This window comes from Scyliorhinus torazame, chromosome 10 (genome assembly GCF_047496885.1).
Source record: "Scyliorhinus torazame isolate Kashiwa2021f chromosome 10, sScyTor2.1, whole genome shotgun sequence".
Lineage (NCBI taxonomy): Eukaryota > Metazoa > Chordata > Chondrichthyes > Carcharhiniformes > Scyliorhinidae > Scyliorhinus > Scyliorhinus torazame.
Window position 1 is genome coordinate 148,855,538 of NC_092716.1, and position 26,649 is coordinate 148,882,186.

The window sequence follows — 26,649 nt, forward strand, 5'->3', positions numbered from 1 at the left end:
ATATTTTATACTCAGGCTAGCAAACTTAGAACTTCTAATGAACTTGGAGCACCACATTCAGCCACCTAAGTGTAGAATAGTGAGGACACCAGAAAAGTATCTGCTCACTGCATCTGTAGAGGCAAGCCTGGCTGCACCATTTTAGCTCTACATGATGTGGATGTTGCAGAAGCCCAACCTGTCATATCCTGCATGACACTTACAGGGTGGTAATGATTATATTCCCCATGGTTCACGTGAAATATGAGCTCCCCCACTGAGCGGTGGAGGAACTTCATTCAGCTATGTATAAAAGGGTGGTCAGTAAGGCACCGACCAAGAAAAGATCCAGTAGGGATCTACCAGGAGTTGGATATAACCTAACTGTAAATAAACCAAAATTATTGCATCTTACTCAGTGTGGACCCCCTGTGTCCTTACTGAAAAAAACACATAAGGGAACATTCCTGCCACCTAGATCATGTTCAAGAGGAGATTAACTACATGCCGTAACACCAACTCATAGAGCCTAGCAGTAGTGACTGGATCTCCTGTTGTACTTGTGCTCATGTCGGATAGCTCCACAAAGCTCTTCAGCAGCAAGGTTAATGCAGTTACCAGAGCCGAGTCTTGCCCAATACCCACCTGAAAAACTACATAGATAGCCTAGGTAACAGCACCTATATTACAAAGAAGATTTTTCTTTATTTTTATTCATTCATGGGATGTGGGCATCGCTGGCTGGGTCAGCCCTGAGGGCATTTGAGAGTCAACTGCATTGCTGGGGGCCTGGAGTCACATGTAGGCCAGACCACGTAAGGATGGCAGATTTCCTTCCCTAAAGGACATTAGTGAACTCGATGGATTTTTACAACAATCGACAATTGTTTCATGGTCATCATTAAACTTTTAATTCCAGATTTGTATTGAACGCAAATTTCACCATCTGCCCTGATGGGATTCGAACCCAGGTCCCCAGAACATTTCCCTGGGTTTCTGGATTATTAGTCCAGTGACAAAACCACTACACCACTGTCTCCCCTTGATTTACTCAAGGGATACCAACAGGTTGCCTCGTCTGTCCTCGTGAAGGAAATCTCCACGTTCGCAGCTCCGGATGGATTAAACTAATGTTGATTAATGTCATTTGGACTCAGAAATTCTCCAAACGCCTTTCAAAGGCTGATGAACCAGATAGTGATAAATTTATCCAATTGTGTAGTGTCACCCTAGACGACCTCCTAATGTACAGCAACACCTGGGAAACTCACTTAGAGCAACCACATATATCAAACACTTTGAGATATATGCTGAAATGGGTACAAAGAGACCACAGTCCAAACCAATATCAACCCTTTTACCTTTCTAGAGAAATTCAAATACAGGGTTATTCCTTTGGAGTCTGTTTCTCCAACCATATCACCTAAAAATCACCCACATTGCAGGAAGATTGATGTGGTTGTGGATACCCTGTCCAGACCCAGTTAGATCTCATGGGCTAATCCAGACCAGGGCTGAGAGTGAATGTGTTTCTTTTTTTGTTCTGTTTTATTAATACCTTGTAATGAAATGAGAATGAATCATTGGATAGGAACTCCTCTTATTTCTGATACGTGTGTGTGGGGGGTGTTAATAACGGCATTATTATTTTCCTCAGGTTGAGTGGGTTGATCAATTTGCTCTTTCTTCGACTCAAGAAAACCTGTTTTTTATGTCTCCCTGTTGCTCACAGTTCAAACAGTAAAATGCATTCAGATTCGGAAAACGAATATCCTCTTAATAAAGAAACCTAAACCTTTGTTGTGACCAACCGAGGCGGTTAAATAGGGGCTAGATCACTCCTTCTCACCGGGTCAAATCACCTTGGAACTAACACGTTGTAGATTCACCAGAATGATAGGTTACACCGGAACATAGGATTCATGAGCAGGATTAGGCCATTCTAATTCTAATTCTGAGGGTTAAATTACGAGAGGCATTTATACAAACTGAAACAAAAACAGAAGTGTTGGCAAAGAGTCATCCAGACTCAAAACGTTAGCTCCCTTCTCTCTCCACAGATGCTGTCGGACCTGCTGAGGTTGTCCAGTATTTTCTGTTTTTGTTTCAGATTCTGGCATCCGCAGTAATTTACTTTTATATACAAACTAAAGCTGGATTCCCCAAAATGGAGAAGGTTGAAGGATAATTTGATTGTAATTTTCAAAACATTAAGGGGATAGAGTGGCAGGGCAAGAAACTATCTCTGCTCGTTCAGGAACCTAGGACTAGGGGACATGGCCTTAAGAAGAACCAAATCTTTCAGAAATGAAGCTATGAGAATATTTCCACACAGCTGTTGGGACACGTGTGGACTGCTTCCTGCAAACCGCATTTGAGGCACTTGTTAATTGATTATCTGATTTGTGAACCAAACGTATTAAAGAATATGGCACAAGGATGGGGATCCAGAGTTACTCGCTGATCACTCATGATTTCATTGAATGATGGAATAGACTTGGGAAACAAAATGGCCTACTCCTGTTCCAACGTCTCTAATTACTGACAGTTCTGAGATTCATCAGCTGCTGTACAAAATCCTTCCCGCAACCACCCAACCCTTCTCACCTCACTGCCCCAGCACAAAGCAGAGAATAATCAGCTCTACTGTATAATTTTGATTATTACTGTCAACCATGGTTGAGCCAGCTTTGCCTGGGGACTCAATAATGAAAACATTTCCGAGCAGTTTGGGTCATTGATATTTTGAGTGGGTTCAAAAGTCATATTAGTAAGACAAGAGATGTTATGAAAGACCAACATCTCTTCTAATTTTTGTTGCTATTGTATCTATTTAGTTAAGCACGCAGGTCCTTCAAACCTTTTGTGCAGCCACACACATGGTGATTTAAAGGGGCTGAATGATATACTCCCAGATTGATGCACAGCTACACCGAGAATCATTAATCATGATCTAGGCTTCCATCCATCAGGGGTCTATGTTCCACGTTCATCTTTCCTCCAAATGTCTTGAGGATCTTCCCTGACTAGTTATAATTTTATGTATAAGTCAACCACCACATAGGTAAGCCTAACTCTTTTTGATGTTCTAGCAACCTAAAATGAACCACCACTTAGTCACGTATGATGATTCATCATTCATCATTTCCTTGGATGAGATGTTAAGGCAAGATTCTCATCTGCCCCCTCAGGTGGGTAAAAGGATACTCTGGCACTATTTTACAGAAGAGCAGGGGAGTTGTCCTTGGTATCTTGGTCAATATTTATCCTTCAATCAACATCATAAGTGACAGCTTATCTGCTCATTTCAGATTGCTTCTTGTTGGATCCTGCTGTGCTTGAATTGGCTGAACATTTCCTACTCGTGATTACAGTTGAAAAGTGCTGCTTTGGCTGTCAAATGCTTTCCAGATGCTCTGAGGCTGCCAAAGGTGTTAGATAAATGCAGGTCTTTCCTTCTTTTAGCTACTCTGTATACTTTTCTACGCAGCACCTCGAGGGACGCACCTCTGGGAGTTTATTCGGGACATCCTCTTGGATTCAGACAAGAACCCCGGATTGCTAAAGTGGGAGAACAGAGCAGAAGGAGTTTTCCGTTTCCTCAAGTCAGAGGCTGTGGCTCAACTTTGGGGCAAGAGGAAAAACAACAGCAGTATGACCTATGAGAAGCTGAGCCGTGCAATGAGGTAGGTACACTCTGCAGTAAGTTTGTCTCCTTCATTTATCCACTGTAGATATAACGCCCTCACTCTTGAGGCGGGATTCTTCGGAAACCGGCGGTGCGGGCAATTCCGGCGGGAAGGAGTGGCGTGAACCACTCTGGCATTGGGCCGCCCTTCGCACCTTCAGGGGCTAGGCCGGCGCCGGAGTGGTTTGCGCCACGCCGGTCGTTGCGGAAGGGGCTTGGCGCCATGCCAACCGGCGGCAAAGGGCCTCCGCCGGCCGCCGCGGGTTGGCGCATGCGCGGGAGCGCCAGCATGCACTGGCGTCATCCCAGCGCATGCGCAGGGTGGGGGTTATCTCCGTGCTGGCCATCGTGGACCGTTACACCAGCCGGCTCGGAGTGCTCCCATGGCACAGGCCCGCCCATGGATTGGTGGGCTCCGATCGCGGGCTGGGCCACCATGGGGGCACCCCCCGGGGCCAGATCCCCCCGCGCTCCCCCGAAGACCCCGGAGGCCACCCGTGGAGCCAGGTCCCGCTGGCAAATACCTGTCGTAACATACGCCGGTGGGACCCGCTGAAAAAGGGTGGCCACTCGGCCCATCGCAGGCTGGAGAATCACCGGGGGGGGCGCTGCCAGCGGCCACCGACCGGCGGGGCGCGAATCTCGCCCCCGCCAAATCCCCGGCTCCGGAGAATTCGGCAGCCGGCGGGGGCGGGATTCACGCCGCCACCCCGGCGATTCTCCGACCCGGCGGGGGGTCGGAGAATCCCGCCCCAGATCCTTCCCCGCACTGCTATTCAGGTGGGGTAATTTCACCAACACCACCGACAGAGGTGAAATACTGAAGGTCACGAGATAGACATCATATCCCGTTTGTTCCCTTCGCCGAGAATTTGGGTCTGAGTGAAATATGGTGGTAAAATCAGTGTTAGTGCTATGTGCTCTTTGCTCAGGATTAGCATTGCTCTGAGAGCTCTTAGCCCCACATCAAACATCAACCTGTGCCACAGTTCTAGGCTGCTCAGTCAAATCAAAACAAGAATACTCCCTCCAAGGTCAAACCTGGCATTGGGAAGAATTCTCATTGTCCCAACACCCATGACAGATGTGAATATAGTAAGCAATAAAGAGGCAAGGAGGACAGCTTTATGAATTGAAGATGCCCACACAGCTGAGAGGCAGAGGCACCAGATGGGAGTTTGCAGGTTAGGTGGAAATGCAGTGGTTTCTGGACGGCTGGAGTTTCCCAAAACAGAGGAGGAGCTGGTTCAGGGATTGGGGGGTTCCCACTGGGTTGAGGGAGGTGATGGAGAGTATGGGGGCGATGCAGGCAGGGAAGGCCCCAGGCCCGGATGGGTTCCCGGTAGAGTTCTATAAAAAGTTTTTGGGGGACCTGCTGCCACTGCTGGTGAGGGCATATAATGAGGCAAGGGAGAGGTGGGAACTACCCCCCTCACCCCCCCACCACCATATTGTCGCAGGTTTCCATCTCCCTGATATTGAAAAAGGGCAAGGATCCAGAGCAGTGTGGGTCGTACCGCCCAATATCGCTATTGAATGTAGACGCCAAGCAGTTGGCGAAGGTGTTGACCCCGGAATCGAGGACTGCGTCCCGGGGGTGATAGACGAGGATCAAACGGGTTTCATAAAAGGGAGGTAGTTGTCGGCGAATGTGAGGAGGGTGCTCAGTGTAATTATGATGCCTTCAGAGGGGCAGGACGTGGAGGTGGTAGTGGTGATGGACGCAGAGAAGGTGTTTGATCAGGTGGAGTGGGAATATCTGTGGGAGGTGCTGGGATGGTTTAGGCATGGGTTTGTGGACTGGGTCCAGTTTCTGCACAAGGCACCGGTCGCAAGTGTGCGGGCGGACGGAGAGCGTTCGGGATATTTTGGGCTGCATCGGGAGACGAGACAGGGGTGTCTGCTCTCTCTGTTGCTCTTTGCTTTGGCAATAGAGTCGCTGGTAAGGGCGCTTAGGGCGTTGGGGTCTAGAGAGGGATTGTGCGGGGGGCGCCAAGCATAGGGTCTCGCTTTGTGCGGATGACCTGCTGCTATATATTTTGAACCCATTGAGCAGTATTGGGGATATTATGAGGATTTTGGAGGAATTTGGCTGGTTCGCCAAGTGCAAGTTGAGGTGTTCCCTATTGAGACTAGAGGGCAGGAGAGGAGACTAGGGGAGCTGCTGTTCAAGGTAGTGGGGGCATGTTTTCGATATTTGGGCATCCAGATGATACGGGGCTGGGCTCAGCTGCACAAGCTGAACTTGCCTTGGTTGGTGGAGCAGCTGAAGGGGGACTTTATGAGGTGGGATATGCTGCCGCTGTTGCTGGTGGGACAGGTATAGACAGTAAAAATGACCGTGCTGCCAAGGTTTCTGTTCATGTTTCAGAAACTCCCATCTTCACCCCAAAGGCGTTCTTCCAGAAGGTTAATGGGCTGATCTCTGGGTTTATGTGGTCGGTGAAGGCCCCGCGGGTCAGTGGGGCGTTTCTGGAGCAGGAACGAGGGGAGGGAGGCCGTTGCTGAACATGATGAACTATTACTGGATGGTGAATATTGCCATTTTCAGGAAATTGTTCTTGTGGGAGAAGTCGGCGTGGGGGTGGATGGAGATGGCTTCGAGTAGGGGAACGAGTTTAAGGGCTTTGTTGTCAGCACCTCTGCCATTCCCGCCGGCCAGGTACTCCGCGAGCCTAGTGGTGGTGTTGGCCCTAAGGGTGTGTGGACAGTGGAGGCAGCATCTGGGACTGGAGGGTCCTCGGTGTGGGCACCGATCTGCGATAACCATAGGTTTGCACCGGGGGGGTTGAATGCGAGGTTTCAGGGTTGGCGGCAGGCAGGGATTGAGCGATTTGCCGATCTGTTCATGGGAGGCAAATCTGCAAAGTTGGAGGACCTGGAGGAAGAGGACAAGTTGCCCAGGGGAATCGGGTCCAGGTCTGAGATTTTGTAAATAGAGAGGTGCCGTCGCTTCCTGGGCTGCTTCCACAGGGGTTGCAGGATAAGGTACTGTCGAAGGAGGAGATAGGGGAGGGGAAGGTGTCCAAGGTCTCCAAGGAGTTGATGCATGAGGAGGGAACCCTGGTGGGGGACATAAAGCATAAGTGGGAGGAGAAGCTGGGAGGGAAGGTGGAGACCAGGACGTGGGCAGCGGCCCTGCGGACGGTGAATACGTCTTCGGCGTGTGCGAGGCTAAGCCTCATTCGGTTTAAAGTAGTCCATCAGGTGCACATGATGGTAGCAAGGATGAGTAGGTATTTTGAGGCGGTAGAGGATAGGTGTTTGCAGAGCGCTGGGAGGCCTGCGAATCACATCCACATGTTTTGGGCATGTCTGAAGCTGAAGGGGTTCTGGCAGGGCTTCGCAGACATAATGTCCGAGGTGCTGGGGTGAAGGTGGCCCCGAGTCCAGAGGTTGTGGTATTTGGGCTGTCGGAAGGCCCGGGGGTCTAGGAGGCGAGAGAGGCTGATGTTTTGGCCTTTGTCTACCTGATAGCCCAGAGACGGATCTTGCCCGATGGAGGGACTTGGAGCTGTCGAAAGAGGGGGTGTGAGTGGCAGAATTCCTGAGGCTGGAGAAGGTCAAGTTCATCCTGAGGGGGTCGATCGATGGGTTCACTCGGAGGTGGAAACGTTTATTAATTTCTTTAAGGAGGATTTAGGGATCAGCAAAGGTTGGGGAGGGGGGTGGGGGGGTAAGGTGGTTAAAATAGGGAAGGCAGGATGGGAAAAGGGGGCAATATTTGGGGAGCAGGGGGGGGGGGAGTGGGTGTTGGTTATTTGTAATATTGTATGATTTTTCTTCTGATTTTGTTTGTTTATATGAAAAAGCCTTGAATAAAATATTTTTTTGAAAAAAGATGCCCACACAGCCAGTATTAGCTCAGTTACTGTGTAAGGTATGAGATTAAGACTGAGCTATGACATCTTGGTGTGACACTGTGGTCTAGATGTTTCACAAGGTGGCAATCACCACCGGATTTCTGCTCTGCTCAAATCTTTTTATGCCTTGGCGCTGCTCCGCATCTCTCGCCGGTTTTCCAAGTCCAGGTTCTCCGGAATTGCAGAGTGAGTGTCCCTCAGAGATCTCCATTACAGCGCCATGCTGCCAGGGGCAAGACAAGACAGCCCCCCTTTTCACAGCTGCCTTATGGTAGGTTGCAATATAAATGTTTGTGAATGAATGAGTGAATAGTTAAGGTGGCAGTGTGGGTAAGGTGGGTGAGACAAGTTGCTGAGGGTGAGGTAGGTTGGGTAAGGTAAATAATAATAATCTTTATTAATGACACAAGTAGGCTTACATTAACACTGCAATGAAGCTACTGTCATTACACTCCATCACCTATTCGGGTACACTGAGGGAGAATTCAAAAATAGGTAAGTGGGTGGGGTGACAGGTGGGATGAGGTGGCAGGTGAGTGAGGTGGCGGAAGTGAGGTGGTAAGTGGGTTGAGTGTAGTTGAGTCAGGAAAGCATGTTAGATTGGGAGGTAGTCAGGTCTGGTCGAGGGATAGCCAGGTGGTTAGAGTGGGTAGTCAGTTGGTCAGAGGGTATTTGGGTCGTCAGAGGGGGTAGTTGGGTTGGGTCAGGTTGGAGGTTGATTGGGGGTGGGGGCAATTGAAGAGTCAGTGTGAGTGATTGGGGGGTCAGTTGTGTAATTACCCAAGAGTTAGACAAGGAGTGTTCTGTCAACCAGTTCCTGGGTAAGTATTCAGCTAAGTCTGATGGAATTGCTCATCTGACGTTGAAACTTCCCAGGAGATCCCCATGTAGGTCAGTGCATCAGGACTTTTGAAAAGGTCCTGATGTGCATCTTGGGTAGTAAATCTGTGTAAAGATGCACTTTCACAGACTTCATTAATGAACACAAAAAGGATGTATCAATAATAATTGTTCACCAACCGCATGCTGCACTAGCTATGAAATGGCTCCTTCCAAAGAGGACTCGACCCTTGGGATGATTCCCCACTCGGAGTCCCAATTGGTCCTCCAAGCCAGGTGACTCTTTTCTGCTGTTTTGCCTTTGAGGTAATCACCACATCCTGGTGTCCAGCAATCCAGAGGCTTGGATATGTGGACCATTCACCTGCTGCTTTAGTACATGGTAAATACAGCCTGATTCATATTTTGTAAAATGCACTGTCATAAAATGAAACAGCAGACCTTAAATAATCCATGCGTTGTTTGTAGATTGGTTTGAAATATGTAAAGATTTGTAAAGGGATTGGGTTGAGACCGTTCGCTAGTCATAACCTTAGAATGTTTTATTTACTTTTTTTAATGTTATTTTATTGACTAGCTGCGTGACATGCTCAAAAACAAACTTCATCCACACTATAGTTTCTAGAAACATAGGATACAAATGATATATCCACTCCCATATTTGCAGAATGGACAAAAACAAGGCAAGTGAAGTTCAACACAGATAAATATGAGGTAGTACATTTTGATAGGAGGAATTGAAGTGTGGGGGGGGGGGGGGGGTACTTCCTACTTTAAAAAAAAATATTCATACACTGAATCAGGGCATCATTGGCTAGACCAGAATTTAAAAAAAAAAAATTCCCCTTTTTCACATTTTCATCAAAATTTCCAACAATAGATAATCAACAATAACAACAAATACAATGGCAATCCCCGAGCCAACAATCTCCTCATCCCGCCCACTCTCAAACAGCTCCTAACATTTTAGATACAAAACACCAATGAAAAAGAATCATCAATAACTTATACATTCCAAACCCCCCCTCCCAACACCCCCCTAATGTTCGATGTCATCCAATTCATGAAAATGCATGATGAACAAGGCCCGTGAGTTGTAGAACCCTTCCATCCTCCCCCTCAAGTCAAACTTTACTTTCTCGAGTGTTAAGAACTCCTGCAGGTGCCCCCGACACACCGAGGCACAGGGTGGAGAAGCCGACCCCCCCCCCCCCCCAACAGAATCCGCCTTCGGGCGATCAGCAAGGTGAAGGCTAAGACATCTGCCTCCGCACTCGCTTCCAACCCCAGCCAATCCGACACCCCGAATATGGCTTCTAGGGGACCCGGTTTGGATCTCATGTGCACCACCTTTGAGATTACCCTAAAGACCTCCGTCCAATACCCCTCCAGTTTTGGACAGGACTACAACATATGAACGTTGATTAGTGGGGCCACCCCCCTCCTATATCCCCTCAAAGGGTCGGCTTATCCTCGCCCTTGTGAGGAGCGCCCTATGCATCACCTTCAACTGTATCAGCCCCATCCTCCGGAGCAGCTCACATCATGACCCCACTTCAGTATCCTCCCCCAACTCTTCCTCCCACTTCGCCTGAATTCGTCCCTAGAATCACTGTATAAATCGTCGACAGCCCCCTTTCTCCATTCCCCCTGTCATCAATATCTCTTCCAACAGAGTGGGGGCCGGCGCCATCGGAAAGCTCTGTACCTCTTCCTGGCAAAATTTTGGACCTGTATATACCCAAACATCTCCCCCTGCCCCAACCCATGTTTCTCTCCCAGCTCATCCAACTTCACAAACCGGCCTACCAGAAACAAATTCTTTAATACCCTAACTACCCTCTCGTCTCATCTCCGAAAATTCCCATCTCACCTTCCTGGCTCGAATCTATGATTCCCTCAAATCGGCATTTCTCTTGACCGCACCCACAACCTAAAGTGCTGCCTCCAGATCTTCAGCATCGCCACTACCACCGGACTTCCTGAATATTTCCCCGGGTCCATGGGGAGCGGCGCTGTTGCCAACGCGCTCAACCTCATCCTCCTGCATAGACTCGCCTCCATTCTCACCCACTGGGAGTCCCCCCTCTAACCCAGCCCCTCACCTTCTCAGCATTCGCCGCCCAGTAATAATACAATAAATTTGGGAGGCCCAACCCCCCTGACTGCCGTCCTCTCTGCAACAGCACCTTCTTAATGGCTAGACCAGAATTTATTGCCCACCCCTAATTACCCTTGAACATGGCCTGCTAGGCCATTTCAGAGGGTATTTAACAGTCAACCATATGGCTGTGGGTCAGGCGTCACATGTAGGCCAGATCCAGGTAAGGCAGCAGATTTCCTTCCCTAAAGGACATTAATGAAGCACATGGGTTTTTACAACAATCAACAATGATTTCATGGTCATCATTAGACTTTTAATTCCAGATTTATTATATTGAATTCAAATTTCACCATCTGCAGTAGTGGGATTCGAACCCTTGTTCCCAGAGTGTTACCCTGGTTCTCTGAACTACTAGTGACTTCTGACTTGGACCATATAAGTCAAGATGGAGGAGAGGAACAAAGGGTTCACAGGGTACAAATATGTCAATCATTAAAAGTTGTGCCACACTTTATCAGTGTCATTAAAAAAGGCACCAAGCACTAGGCTCTCTTTCTAAAGACAGAATTAAAAAGTATGAATTGTTTTGTTATGCTCTTGACGTAGCATAAGCTGCTTCCTTGATGTGCTCTCTGACAAAGGAAGGTTCAGACTTGGAGATAGCTTTAACACATTTATTACTGTTAACGATTCTCCTACTTGGATTCAATGCTACTGTTAATCCTGCTATAGCTACTCAGACTGACGAACCAGTCTGCTACAATCCACGTGATGGGAGTGATGTGTTTCAAATCAACCCTGTGTACACACTGAGTGTCTCCACTGGAAAGAGGAAGATCATGTGTGCAGTGTCCTTATATATGGGTTGGTGTAATGCCCCCCTGTGGTAGTGTCACCTCTGTGTGTATCGTGAATGCCCATTGGTCCTGTCCTATCTTATTGACCTATTGGTTGGATGGTGTGTCATATCTCTGGTGTTCCCTCTAGTGTCTAGCTAGGTGTAGTGTATGTACATTAACCCTTTGTGTACTTACAGTGATGTATATCACCACATCCCCCCTTTTTCGGGTTACATATTTTCTGTACAGTGTTAAAGAAATTATACTAGGTAGATGAGTGACACTCTGTACAAGTTATGATAACAGTGATCATTAAACAATAAGTCCAAATAATATTCATGAGTCCAAAGTTCATTAATTATTATGGTCGAGTGGCTTTCTCGTTTGGTTGGTGAGTTGGTGATGTTGATGGTGGCATTGCATTGTAAACGCCATCAGTGTCCCTGTGCTGAAGGAACCAAGAAGTGGTCAAATCACTTCATTGTCTGATTTGGACTCTTTTTTTCTTTCGATGCTTGTGGTGGTAATTCTTGATGGCATCTGTCCTGAAACCAGGTTGCCTGTTGGTAGTGCAGCAAACGTGAATTGGTAAGATGCATTGTCATGCCATGGTATGTCATTGTACTGAGCTGAGCAGTAACAGTGTCCCTCATTTGCAGAGTTGTGCCACGTCGTACCAGTCGTAGTTCCATTGGTGTTGATTTTGTCGTGCTTGTTGTCGACGTTGTTGCCTTTGGTACGCTACTTGCTACTGTCTTTGATGTTGTTGTTGTGGTTGGTTTTGTTGCCGTGTTTGCTGCGCTCAAGGACCACACTCTGTGGATAATACGAGTCCTTCACACAGTTACTCGTGTTAGCGTGCTTTGTGGCATCTGCTGTCTCCTTGAGCGTGCCGTCACTGAGTTTGCGGTGCTCCCCGCCTGGAGTCATGTCCGGCTTACTTGAATCAGCTTTGGCCTGTCGATGCTACTGTCTGGAGTCTGATATGTTTCACCTGAGTCAGTTTTGGTTTGTCGATGCTCCCCGTCTGGAGTCTGGTCTGTTTCACCTGAGTCAGTTTTGGCTTCTTGATGCTCCCCGTCCGGAGTCATTTCAGGTTCACTTGAATCGTCTGAAGTTTCGTGATGCTCCCCGTCCGGGGTACAAAATATTCAGGAATGCATTTGCTTGCGGAGAGGCTCAAGCGAGTGAGGTTTGAAGTAACGTGGTGTCACCGGAGTCACCAGTAGTCTCACTGTGATTGTTGAATGCCTCTGTACATTCTAGCTGAGATCTGTCACGTTGCACATCTGGTATGAGAAGTGGGATGCCATCGTCACTGGTCGCACATACAGTGGGTAGAGCCTCAGTGTGTTCTTGTCGTTCACTTGAGCTGGGTAGACTGTCAGAGTCTTCTTCTTGTTCACTGGAGTGTGGTAGACTGTCATAGTCTTTCTGTTGTTCACTTGAGCGTGGCAGAGTGTCATAGTCTTTCTGTTGTTCACTTGAGCGTGGCAGACTTGCATTGTCTGCTGCTGGTTGCTCAGAGGAGGTTGCTGGACCCTCATGGTCTTGTTCATGCAAGGACTGCTTCTATCGTGGAGGCTGTCCACGAGCTTGCTGTGGAGGGTTGTGTCACTCCCTCTGTGGAGTGTTGCAGCGTTCCTTGTGTGGAATCGTGCATTGGTCTCTCTGTGGAAACTGTCATCACTTCTTGTTCATGCAAGGACTGCGCTCTGGAGTCTTGCATTGCTTCTATCGTGGAGTCTGTCCACGAGCTCTCTGTGGAGGGATGTGTCACTCGAGTCACTTCTTGTTCATGCAAGGACTGTGCTGTGGAGTCTTACGTTGCTTCTATCGTGGAGTCTGTCCATGAGCTCGCTGTGGAGTCTTTCATCGCTTTCTGTGTGGAGGTTGGGACCCTTTGTGGTGCATGGACCACTCTCTGTGTGGAGTCGGGGACCCTTCGCAGTGCGTGGACCACTCTCTGTGTGGCAACAGGCCGCTCTCTGTGGGCTTGTACGCTCCCTGTCTCTTGGTGTCAGGCCGCAGCATAATCCTGCACTCACGAGTCGGGATGTCATATCTTCTGTGCTGAAGATCCTCAAATCCGAAGAACTCGACGTCAGGGTCATCAATGTGCAACACGTCTAGTTGCGGTTCGGATTTGGTACTGGGGTAGCCTCCCAAGGTGAAAGCTTTGTCTGAGTCGTTGTCTTCCAAGACCATATCATCACATTTTGTGTCGGAGCTGGCATTGGGCTTGCAATGTCCAAAGAAGAATTCAAGGTCTGAGTCATAGACTTCAAGAACTGTATCATCTCTTTGGGTGTTGCTAACTGCTTGTTGCAGGGTTCTGCGGAGGTTACTTTCAGCTAATGGTCGAATTTCAGGCATTGTGCTGTCGTTCCAGGTGAAAGAAGTGGGTTTTACGGCTTTAAGTTTTTTTTAACGTGTTTTGGAACATTTCCCCTTTAAGTGGGCGTGGTCCAGGGCCTCTGACATCATGACGCATGTGACGTAGTGCGTAGGAAGCGATTGCGCATGTGCAGATCGCTGTTCCTTTAATTGGGGCCTTGTTCTCAATTGCGCGTGCGCGGCTTCTCGCGCATGCGCAAACGGACCTTCCCGTTCTATGCGCTCTTCGTGCAACTGCGCATGTGCAGAACCTTTTCCAAGATGGCTGCAATTCAAAACTGCCGTACGTTGCTGCACGCCTACCTCGCGGTGAGTTTTGGCGCCTCTTTTACCTTCTCTTCTTGTATGTTCCTCGCAGAATTCTTGGAATTTGTCCAGGACTGCCTGGAAGTCGCTCTTGTTTTGCCCCTTTGAGTATTTGAAGGTCTGGAAGATTTCACCTGCTTCTGGACCCGCGATGGTAGGTAGAAGCTTTATTTTTTTCTGCATCCGCCACGCCATCGAGGTCGGATGCTACTAGGTAGATCTCCAATTTCTGCCTGAACCAACACGAGTTTTCACTGAGATTCCCGTGGCACCTGAGGCGCTGCAGAACCGGAATCCCGAACATCATTTTGCCTGGATGTTGTTGCTGTTTGTCACTGTTCGCTGAGTTGAAACTATATGGATTTAACAGTTCACTCATGGAACCATGTTTTGTTATGCTCTTGACGTAGCATAAGCTGCTTCCTTGATGTGCACCCTGACAAAGGAAGGTTCAGACTTGGAGATAGCTTTAACACATTTATTACTGTTAACAATTCCACTACATGGATTCGATGCTACTGTTAATCCTTCTATAGCTAAACAGACTGACGAACCAGTCTGCTACAATCCACGTGGTGGGAGTGATGTGTTTCAAATCAACCCTGTGTACACACTGAGGTCTCCACTGGAAAGAGGAAGATCATGTGTGCAGTGTCCTTATAAATGGGTTGGTGTAATGCCCCTCTGTGGTAGTGTCCCCTCTGTATCGTGAATGCCCATTGGTCGTGTCCTATCTTACTGGCCTATTGGTTGACTGTCTGTGTGTCACGTCTCTGGTGTTCCCTCTAGTATCTAGCTAGGTGTAGTGTATGTACGTTAACCCTTTGTGTACTTACACTGATGTATATCACCACAGAAATATTATGCTAAACCCGTGACAAACCTTGGTTCGGCCACACATAAGGTACTGTGAGCAGCCTTGATCACTATATTCTAAAGGTGAAATAGAGGCACCGGAGGGGGTGAAGAAAATAATTACAATACCACCAGAAATGCAAGGGTATGTATGTCAGGAATGGATTGACAGGTTGGGTCTGCTTTTAAGGCTCAGGAGTGACCTTCTAGAGAAATTCAAAATTAGGACAAGTTTTCAGAGAGTGGATACAGAGGGCGGGATTCTCCGGCTTCCCAGAAACGTGTTTCTCGTCAGTGGGAGGTGGCGTGCTGTTTGCTGGTGGCGAGACTCTCTGCTCCTCCCGCTGTCAATGGGAATTTCCATTGAAGCCACCTCATGCCACCAGGAAATCCATGGGCAAGGGTCCACTGCCGTGGGACCAGAGAATTCTGCCGCCAGCCAATGGCTGGAAAATACCGGCCCAAGACAATGTTTCCTCTTGTGGGCAAAAGGCAATTGGAGTATTTGTCCTTTGTACCGACTCTCGATCTTCTATCACTCAATCTATTTCGTAACCAGATCAATAATGTGCCTTCACTTCCTCTCTACTGTGGTTCGTACCCATGAAGCGATTTGCTCAGTTTATTGTAACTAGTCTCTGATTCATCACACTGAAGGTCAGTCCTAACTAAATCGAGAATCACGCTTCAATTTTCCCCTTTCTAATGCCATGTGGAACATATTATGATGGTTATTAGATAAATGTTCACACACTGTTAATCTGTTAACAAAATCTGGCTCCTTACTCATGCCTAAATCTAAAATGGCCTCGCCCCTTGTTGATTCTGTAGCCATCTGGGATGGCCACTTACAACAAGAAACATGGATGCTCGCAAAGCCTAAAGGGAAATGTGGACAATGTAAGATTCAGGCAGGCACAGAGCCTGAATGTATATTTGGGAGCAGAGAATCCAGACAGCATCGAAACCCCCAACCGATTAGCATTTTGATGGCCCACCTCCGTAAGACAAAGGACTGATACTCAGGTAACCAATACAAGTCCAGACATTTTGGCACCACTCCCTTTACTCAGGAAGCATAAACAACAAGGTAAATGACCACTACGGACACGTCCAGCCATCAAGGCACCCTCCCCTTTATTGGCTCAGATCAAAGACAGTGATCGGGAACTGCCCAAGTAATGGGGTCCAAACCGAAGGACCGCCCAAAAGAGCGCAAAACTCCCAAAGATAAAGAGAGACACTGCCATGTGTTCAATCTCTTTTGGATCTGGCGCACATCCATCTCCAATCGCAGCACCGCCAGAAGCAAGTTCAAGTTCAACGCCCGCTACCAGACGGATGAGCCCAGCTGAGCAGCAGTTACTTCTCCAGACCCAGTAGATCCAGATTCAAACAAAGGCCACTGTTCCTCTGACCTAAGCCGGGTGCCTGAAGTTACGTACAGGTTGTCATAGTTGTTAGGTGTAGTTTAACTAGTAGTGTTTATGTTGCATGTGTAAGTTAATCCTGTGTGTAAATAAAGTACCATTGACCTTGAACTAACTAACTGGTGTTTGGCTCTTTGATCGATACCCGGTTGAACCTTGTGGCAGTATCATTTGATACCTGGCGACTCTGAGAGCAATACAATATCGCTATCTAAAGAAAGCAGGGCAACCTTATTGATTGCCACATTTATAGCGAGTAAAGAGAGCAACAATTCTAAGTTATAGTGTTGCAGATAACTTTGCTGAACACAGTCAAGGAATTCAATACCTTCCTGACATGAGCTCGTCTGCGAATTCCAATCTTGAAAAAAGTTAAAACCCCATTAAAGCCTCACCGCCTTTGCTGCATGCCTAACTAATCTCTGCAGTTATAAAATCAACCATTTCACAGCTGCTACCAGAGGCCCATGTACAATTCACACTAGTCTGAATTACCTTATCTGTTTCTTAATTCTACCCATAATTGAATTGGATTTGATTTATTGTCACGTGTTCTGAGGTACAGTGACAACTATTGTTCTGCGTACAGTCCGGACAGATATCTTATGTGAAAAAGCATAAGACATACATAAACGTAAATACATGGACTTCAGGTGAGTATCCAGAGTGTAGTACTACCCAGAGAAGATGTGTGGAGAGATCAGTTCAGTCCAGAAGCGGGTCATTCAGGAGTCTGGTAACAGCGGGCAAGAAGGTGTTTTTGCACCTGTCAGTGCGTGTTCTCAGAAATCAGAGTCTCCTGCCTGATGGAAGAAGTCATAAGAGAGAATAACCCGGGTGGGAGGGTTCTTTGATTATGCTGCCCGCTTTCCCAAGGCAGCAGGAGGTGTAGAAAGAGTCAATGGATGGGAAGTGGACCTGTGTGATGGACTGGGCATTCACGTCTCTCTAATTTCTTATGGTCTTGGGCCAAGCAGTTGCCATACCAGGTTGTGATGCAGCCAGATAGGCTGCTTTCTATGGTGCATCTGTAAAAATTGGTAAGAGTCAATGTGGACATGCCAAATTTCCTGAGTTTCCTGAGGAGGTATAGCCGCTGTTGTGCTTTTTGGTCATAGCGTCAATGGAGGAGGACCAGGACAGATTGTTGGTGATGTGCACATCTAGGAATTTGAAGCTGTCAACCATCTCCACCATTGATCCAGATAGGGATGTGTACAATACTTTGCTTCCCGAAGTCAATGACTAGCTCTTTAGTTTTGCTGACGTTGAGGGCGAGATTGTCGTTACACCACTCCACTCAGTTCTCGATCTCCCTCCTATACTTTGACTCATTGTTAAAACCTCCATTGTCATCATTAGCTAATGGGCTATTATTACCTTTTAATTTAAACAATCAAATCACAACTCAATGAGTTTTTATACTGATCACTTGGAATTTCCCTCTCATTTCCCACCAATAACTTTCATTGGGATGGGTGGGGTAGAGGAAGTGCATTAATGATCTCTCCGCTTCAGTAAGTAACCATGATAATCACCATGATTCTAGGATTAGATTAGAACATACTGAATTATTCCTGCTGGAAATATGGATATTGTTGTGGAGCTGTACAGTTTGGGACCTTTATTCTGGTGTAGCACAGTACACTTCGGCACTGGAATTATCATCAGTGAAATGAGGAAATTGTGGAAAGGCAGTGCTTTTTAAAGCTTCAGTCAACAAACCCAACGCTGAAATCAGCATCTCCAACATCCCTACTAATAGAATATGACTTCTGAAATCTAGATGTTAACTGGTCTTTATGTAATAGGAATCCCTCCACCATTTCATAGGGTTTTACAATGCAGATGGAGGCCATTCGGCCCATTGTGCCTGAGTTGCTTCATGTTCTGCATATACCCTCAGAGAATCCAGGCAAAACATGTACATTGTCAAAATCAAAGATATGGAACCCTGCATAATACTGTAAGGGTCCACGTCTCAATGAACTGTGTGACAAAGTGAATCTGAAACACACCTGCCCCACACCCAAACGCACACTACATCGTCCTGCATATGGGGACTTGGAGGTTTGATTTGGCGATTTGTTATATTTTATGATTCCCTTTGGCTCTTTGAAGCCTGTTAAAACAAATGATTGTTCGTGCAAGTTTAACAAGTAAATCAATTTAGATCACTTAGCAATTCCACTTGTGTATGTGACTTTAAGACAACTGCACTCATTGATCTGGTCTTTTTTGTGTCCCGTAGATATTATTATAAACGGGAGATCCTGGAGAGAGTGGATGGTCGCAGGTTGGTCTATAAATTTGGAAAGAATGCGTGTGGCTGGAAGAACTCTGACCAATAGTACAATTGGTTGAAGACGACTGAGGAAATGATTTCCATCTCATCAAAGAGATAGAAATATGGTCACTGTTATTTATATGTATAGAAAGGTCAAACGGTGATAAAAATGGTCACTAACCCTTTTCATTTGTCTATCAATTGCAACCCAACATCTTGTTTCGCAGAAATTGTCAAGGCCTCAAAATCCCAGTTAACAGAAATATGAAAATACCATGTTCTCAGGACAGTGCTCAATGATGTACAGAACAGCCATATGTCCAGACACATAGGAAGGCAGAGTGGTCAAAGTATTTTCCCCCCCAAAATTAAAGCAATAATTTGATCATCTGGCAAGGAAGTCTATCACTTTAGTTTCTGTTGAACAACATCAAGTAACAATCACAATTAATATCACATTTAATGTGATAAAATGCACCAAAGTACTTTACAGCAGCATCTTCAAACAATATTTGAACCGAGAGAGAGAGGTGGCGAGGTTTAAGAAATAAATTGTATACCTCAGAGCTGAGTCAGGTGAAGGCATGGATATCAATGATGGGGTGAAAGAAGTCAGGGTGTCCATTTTGCCAGAGTTGGAGGAATCACAGAGCCTCTGGCTTCTGCCACATGGACAAAGGAACATTTGACGTCAACGACAACATGTGGCCTTTGCTCTTGGTGACTTCCCATCTCATATATCCAATGCGGAACTGTATCTACTGCCATTGGGCCACTTAATTCACTCGCTTATCAGTCACATAGTCGTGCATTGGGAACCGAGAGATCATCCTAGTAATTTGCAACTAAACAAACATCAATGGTTGATTATTTCTTTTTTGGGAAGAACAGATTGGTTGTTGGGAAAGATATTGATTCCAAGACCTTGTGACAAATGCAAATGGTTAATGATCTTTTAATTCTGAAGATTCCTTATAAATATATAAAATTTCTGCAATGAAAATCATCTTTTATATATTTTGTAAAATAATTTAATTTGTATTGTACTGTGTTGATTTGGGTTCTCACTTGGCTGTGTATACTTTGAACTATACAGAGAATCAGAATAATATAATATGGAACTTAAGGGGTAGAGAGTCTCTGATCATCATGCATAAGGCACCATAATTACTTGGGCAGGGCTAGCTGAACCATCTGGTATGTTGCTCTCCCAATATTGTTGTACCTTTATATATTCCCATTCATTTCCAATGTTCCAAATGCCTCCCAACCACTTTCATTGCCTAGAACTTCAATCTCTTTTGTGTGTATTCCCACAGGCCAGACTCCTTCACAGTCACGATATTATTCAGAATTCTAACATTCCAAACTGTTTTCAACTCACTCCAATTGTGCAGAATATAGGAAAATCAAGCGTTCTCATTAGATTAACTGGATAAGGCAGTGATTAGCTGAGCCATCCAGATGACTGTTGGAAGTGAAAATATGTGCATTTTAATGAAGAGAGATCTGGGCTTGGCTGTAGGACCTCCCCTAGTTGAATAGCTAGCTGAAAATCAGTGGAATGGAATATTTCAGTAAAGGAATCAAGAGTTATGGGGATAAGGTGGGAAAGGGGAGTTGAGGACTATCATTTCAGATCAGTAATGATCTCATTGAATGGAGGAGCAGACGAGATGGACCAAATGGCTTTCTTCTGTTCCTACGTCTTATAGTTTTATGGTCTTATTTGCTGCATTTTCACCAATTCTGGGATAGGTGTCAGCTGAAAATGGACCAGGATGTGTTGAATTATGGTAGGACATGCAGAAATGTCCGGCCTACATGTCCTCAATATTTCTTGCTGGCATCTGGCGTTGCTATGACAACTGAGAGATGGTTCTGATTTTTTTCCCTCCAGCAAAAAGCCTGACCAATCAATCATGAAGCGGGGTTGAGTGGGGAGGGATTAACAAAGTTGTTTTCATATTTTGCTGGTCATTAAGAGGATGCACATTGCAGCTAGCTGCCAGGGCCTGACACTGCCAATCCCTGCTTGCATTCTGGCTGGATTTCCCAGAGTAGGCCAGGCCATATGTGAACAATTTCAAGGCACAAAAGCAACACTGGGGAAAATCCATATCAAATCCATAAAATGGAAAATCGAGGCCACTGTCATGGGATGACATGTGAAGAATGATCATTTTCATGAGGTATCTGAGGATAGCTATGGAATGTAACGCAATGAAGAACACTTCAGCATAGAAGAAGCATTAGTGGGGTAGAAAGCAAATGCATTCTTTTTTTAAAACTTGTATTGTTCAAATCTTTTGAAGAATTCTCCTGAGAGTAAAATTTAAATGTGAGGTCATGATGCGACTATTAAATTATTTGGTGCTGACTTTGAGATTTCAGTAGATTTTAGAAGTTTGGTCTGTTTCTGTTCACTGTCTGTGCTCAGATTAAAGTGGCTTAAGTGGGGTCGGTGCAGACTCAATGGGCCAAATGGCCTCCTTCTGCACTGTATGTTCTATGTTGTATGTTTAAACACTTAGAACCCAGCAAAACAAACCAGAGGGTAGCGTTTAAAATGGGGCAGTTTATTTCCCAAAATCTTGAGCTTAAGTGGACTCATTGGACCTTATTATTCCTCAGTAAACTGGTGATACATTTATCAGAATACCGATATGGAAACTGGTATCCACGCTCGTTAATTGATTCCGTTGTGCCGCGGATCACTACTGAACTAGGATTCACTCTGTTGTTCAGGTGTATGCCAAAATAAGTAATCAGGATATAAACAGATCCCTGTGAAAGCAAATGTCACACAGAGTTTGGGTGGCACAGTGGTTAGCACAGTTGCTTCACAGCTCCAGGGTCCCAGGTTCGATTCCCGGCTTGGGTCACTGTCTGTGTGGAGTCTGCACGTTCTCCCCGTGCATGCGTGGTTTTCCTCGGGGTGCTCCGGTTTCCTCCCACAGCCAAAGATGTGTAGGTTAGGTGGATTGGCCATTCTAAATTGCCCTTAATGTCCAAAAAGGTTGAGTGGGGTTACTGGGTTACGGGGATAGTATGGAGGTGTGGGCTTGTGTAGTGTGCTCTTTCCAAGGGCCGGTGCAGACTCAATGGGCCGAATTGTTTCCTTCTGCACTGTTTAAATTCTAAATAGTCAGAACAGTGATGGCTACAAGAATGGCCTCATGTGATCTGGTGAGGGTGGTGGAGGCAGCAGGTATCCTTCACTTCCTTTAATCATTCCGGAAATTGGTTCATGAAACGCTGTTCACAATTATCACAAACATTTTTAAATAGTAATATATCCTCCCTCTCAGAATCATCCCCTTACCCTGTGCACCAGACATTGAATCCATCCCAAACTTCAGACTAGGTCTGCACAGTGTTAGCTGACCACTGCCAGGTTCCAGGAGGGGTGCTGAGGTGGGCTCGCCTAAATTAGCATTGACTAGGCCTCTCACTTCTGATCACTAACCAGTGAATCTTGCTGGAAAACATATGTGAGAAGATATTGCCTAAGAACAACATCAAATGGGTCTTGATGTTCCCTAGGGTTGAATACCCTGTTGCCTTATAATAGTGAGCACTTAGATGAAGTAATTGAAGTCAACTAGTGTGCCCAGTGCTGCACACCTGGGGCAAGGAGTGATGCAGGACAAGAAACTGCCAAGAAAAGATAAATCAACAAAGTAATTGTGTGAACCCACCGCACAAAATTGGCAATCTCCCTTTGGAAGTCACATCAGCAGTGTTGAAACAGGTAATGTGCTCTGGATTAGACCCGGGCTACCTCTGAATTCAGTGCATATGAGATTGTGGGGGAGGTAATGTAGAAAATCTGCCCAGTGGTGATTTGAGAAGTGCATGAACGGTTTTCCAGACATTTTTACAAATATTTTAGCGAAGGACATTGAGCTGTGAATATTGTCTTCAGCTTTCTCCAGTTCTACAAAGGTGTGTGCCCTGCTGTGAAGCATCACATAATTGGAATGTGGAGCTAGAGTACACAATTGAAACTGGTGTCAGCATAGGATAAAATCGATCAACGCCACTTAATACAGCTAATCTACTGCTGTAGGCCCAGCAGTTACCTGCTTGTTAGTGACCGGTCAGTCAAGTTTTTAAAATTAGATATTTGGTCATTCTGAAACAATCAATTGACACTAAAGTCTGAAAGTGTTATTTCCATGTACAATTTTGTTCTATTGGCAACCTCTTTCCATTCCCAGTTTTTATTGAATTGCATTAATTTTATTCAGAAAATTAAGCCTCTTTTGGGAAATCTGTCATCACGCTTGGCTTGCGTTCTCTGCAGTGCGGATCTTTGTGTAGGCAGCTTGCAGCTTTGTGCAAATGTCAGAGGATTAAATAGGCAATGCATTGTCAAGTCTTTTCATTTCTGTGTTGGCAAACACATGCCTTAAACGGAGCGGAGCCAGGGAGATAAAAGAGCGACTGAGAGCTGAGTGCTAGCTTGGAGTTTGGAGCTCCTGAGGTGGCATCAGGATTAAAAAGTGACACAGGGCAGTGGAAGCAGCTGATTGGACGAGTACAGTCGTGTAAGTACTTACTACTTTTTCGTTTATAGTTTATAAGGTCTCAATTTTGTGTTTTCTAGTTTCACGGGGCAGGCGGTGAGGTAGTGGTATTGTCACTGGGCTAGTAATCCAGAGGCCCAGGATAATACTCTGGGGACCCGGGTTTGAATCCCACCACGGCAGGTGGTGGAATTTACACTCAATTAAATATCTGGAATTAAAAGTCAATTGTCATAATTGGTTCACTGATGTCCTTTAGGGAAGGAAATCTGCCATCCTTACCTGGTCTGGCCTACATGTGACTCCAGACCCACAGTAATGTGGTTGATTCTTAAATGCCCTCTAAAATGGCCTAGCGAGCCACTCAGTTGTATTCAACCGTTACGAAAACACAAAAAAGGAATGGAATCAGATGAATCACCCAGCATCGACGCAGGCACCAGAAACAACAACAGCAAACCCAGTCTGTCAACCCTGCAAAGTCCTCCTTACTAAGATCTGGGGGCTTGTGCCAAAGTTGGGAGAGTTGTTAGAGCCTGGTTAAGCAACAGCTTGACAGCCATACTCACAAATTCATGGGCGGAATTCTCCCCTACCCGGTGGGGCGGGGGGTCCCGGCGGGATGAAGTGGCGTGAACCACTCCGGCGTCGGACCGCCCCAAAGGTGCAGATTTCTCCGCACCTTTAGGGGCCAAGCCCACACCTTGAGGGGCTAGCCCCGCACCGGAGTGGTTGGCGCGCCGCCAGCCGGCGGGAAAGGCCTTTGGCGCCACGGCAACCGGGGCCGAAAGGACTTCACCAGGTGGCGGAAGTCCGCTCGTGTGCGGGAGCGTCAGCGGCTGCTGACGACATCCCCACGCATGCGCGGGGGGGTGTCTCTTCCGCGTCTGCCATGGTGAAGACTGTGGCCGAGGCGGAGGGAAAAGAGTGTCCCCACGGCACAGGCCCGCCCGCGGATCGGTGGGCCCTGATTGCGGGCCAGGTCACCGTGGGGGCACTCCCCAGGGCCAGATCGCCCCGCGCCGCCCCCCCCCCCCCCCCCCCCCCCCAGGATCCCGGAGCCCGCCCGCGCAACCTAGTCCCGCCGGGAAGAGAGGTGGTTTGATCCTCACCGGCGGGACAGGCATTCCAGCAGTGGGACTTCGGCCCATCACGGGCCGGAGAATCGCCGGGGGGGCTTGCCGACCGGCGCAGCGCGATTCCCGCCCCCGCCGAATATCCGGTGCCGGAGAATTCGGCAACCGGAGGGGGCAGGATTGACGCCAGCCCTCGGTGATTCTCCGACCCGGTGGGGGGTCGGAGAATCCCGCCCCATATCTTATAATTTCCCAGACTGCACTATCACAATGCATGAGTATGTCCTCTCTTAGGACAGACCCAGCAGACGTGGTGGCACAGTAGTGTACAGTCGGGAGGGAGTTGTCCTGAGAGTCCTCAACATCAATTCTGGAGCATATGAAGTCTCATGGCTTCAGGTTAAACATGGGCAAGGAAACCTCCTGCTGATTATCACGTACTGGTCACCATCAGCTGATGAATCAGTACTCCTCCATGTTGAACAGCATTTGGAGGAAGCACTGAGGGTGGCAAGGGTGCAGAATATGCCCTGGGTGGGGGACTTCAATGTCCATCACCAAGAGTGGTTCAGTAGTACCACCACAGACCAAGCTGGCCAGGTCCTAAAGGACATACCTGCTAGACTGGGATTGCAGCAGGGGGTGAGGGAAAAACAAACTTGACCTCATCTTCACAAATCTGCCTGCTGCAAATGCATCTGTCCATGACAGTATCGGTAGAAGTGACCACTGCACAGTCCTTGTGGAGACAAAGTCCCGTCTTCACATTGAGGATACTCTCCATGTGTTGTGTGCTACCACCGTGCTAAATGGGATAGACTTCGAACAGATCTAGCAACTCAAGACTGGGCATCTATGAGGCGCTGTGGGCCATCAGCAGCAGCAGAATTGTATTCAACCACAATCCCATGGCCCGGCATATCCCCCACTCTACCATTACCACCAAGCCAGGGGATCAACCCTGGTTCAATGAAGGGCGCAGGATAGCATGCCGGGAGCAACATCAGGCATACCAAAAATGAGGTGTTAACCTGATGAAGCTACAACACAGGACTATTTGTGAGCCAAACAGCATAAGCAGCAAGTAATAGACAGAGCTAAGCCATTCCACAACAAATGCATCAGATCTAAGCTCTGCAGTCCTGCCACATCCAGCCGTGAATGGTGGTGGACAATTAAACAACTCACTGGAGGAGGAGGCTCCACAAATATCCCATCCTCAATGATGGAGGAACTCGGCACACATATGCAAAAAACAAGAACATAGAACATAGAACATAGAAAATACAGCACAGAACAGGCCCTTCGGCCCACGATGTTGTGCCGAACCTTTGTCCTAGATTAATCATAGATTATCATTGAATCTACAGTGCAGAAGGAGGCCATTCGGCCCCCTGAGTCTGCACCAGCTCTTGGAAAGAGCACCCTACCCAAACTCAACACCTCCACCCAACACCAAGGGCAATTTGGACATTAAGGGCAATTTATCATTGGCCAATTCACCTAACCCGCACATCTTTGGACTGTGGGAGGAAACCGGAGCACCCGGAGGAAACCCACGCAGACACGCGGAGAACGTGCAGACTCCGCACAGACAATGACCCAGGCCGAAATCGAACCTGGGACCATGGATCTGTGAAGCAATTGTTGTGACTGAGGCATTCACAACAATCTTCAGCCAGGAGTGTTGAGTGGATGATCAATTTCAGTCTCGTTCAGAGATCCTCAGCATCACAGATGTCTGTCTTCATCCAATACAATTCACTCCATGTGATATCAAGAAACGGCTGAAGGCACTGGATACTGCAAGGTCCTGATAATATTCCGGCAATAGTACTGAAGACTTGTGCTCCAGAGCCTGGAAAGTTGTCCTGTACACAAGAAAGAGGACAAAACCAACCCAGCCAATTAAGGGTCTACTCTCCATCATCAGCAAAGTGATGGAAGGAGCCATCAACTGTGCTATCATGTGGCACTTACTCGACAATAACCTTCTCACAGCCGCTGAGTTTGGGTTCCGCCAGGGTCACTCAGCTCCTGACCTCATTACAGTCTTGGTTCAAACATGGGCAAAAGCGCTGAATGCCAAAAGTGAGGTGAGAGTGACTGACCTTGGCATCAAGGCAGCATTTGACCGAGTATGGCATCAATGTTCAGCACCATTCTCAGATAATGAAACAGCCCAATGAATGGTCAAGGTACACATCGGTACAAACAACATTGGTAGAAACCTAAAAGCAGAATACAAGGACGTAAGAAGTAAGTTGAAAAGTAGGACCTCAAAGTTAGTGATCTCAGGATTACAACCAGTGCCAGATGCTCGTCGGAGTAAAAAAAGCAGGATATATCAGATGAAAATGTGGCTGAAGAGATGGTGTGAGAGGCAGAGGGTTTCAGATTCCAGGGACATTGGGACCTCTTGGGGGAGGTGGGACCAGTACAAACTGAATGGA

At 47.0% G+C, this 26,649-nt stretch overlaps 1 protein-coding gene across 2 annotated transcripts in view; it reads left to right on the forward strand.

Moving 5' to 3' along the window:
* Positions 1 to 20,968, forward strand: part of LOC140430964 (ETS homologous factor-like) — a 147,535-nt gene extending 126,567 nt beyond the window's left edge. For both annotated transcript variants that reach the window (XM_072518813.1, XM_072518814.1), the window contains 2 exons: positions 3,470 to 3,665; positions 18,553 to 20,968. In XM_072518813.1, coding sequence (XP_072374914.1) covers positions 3,470 to 3,665; positions 18,553 to 18,652 — 296 coding nt within the window. In that variant the 3' untranslated portion in view covers positions 18,653 to 20,968. The remainder of the gene's footprint in view (positions 1 to 3,469; positions 3,666 to 18,552) is intronic.
* The last annotated feature ends 5,681 nt before the right edge of the window (positions 20,969 to 26,649 follow it).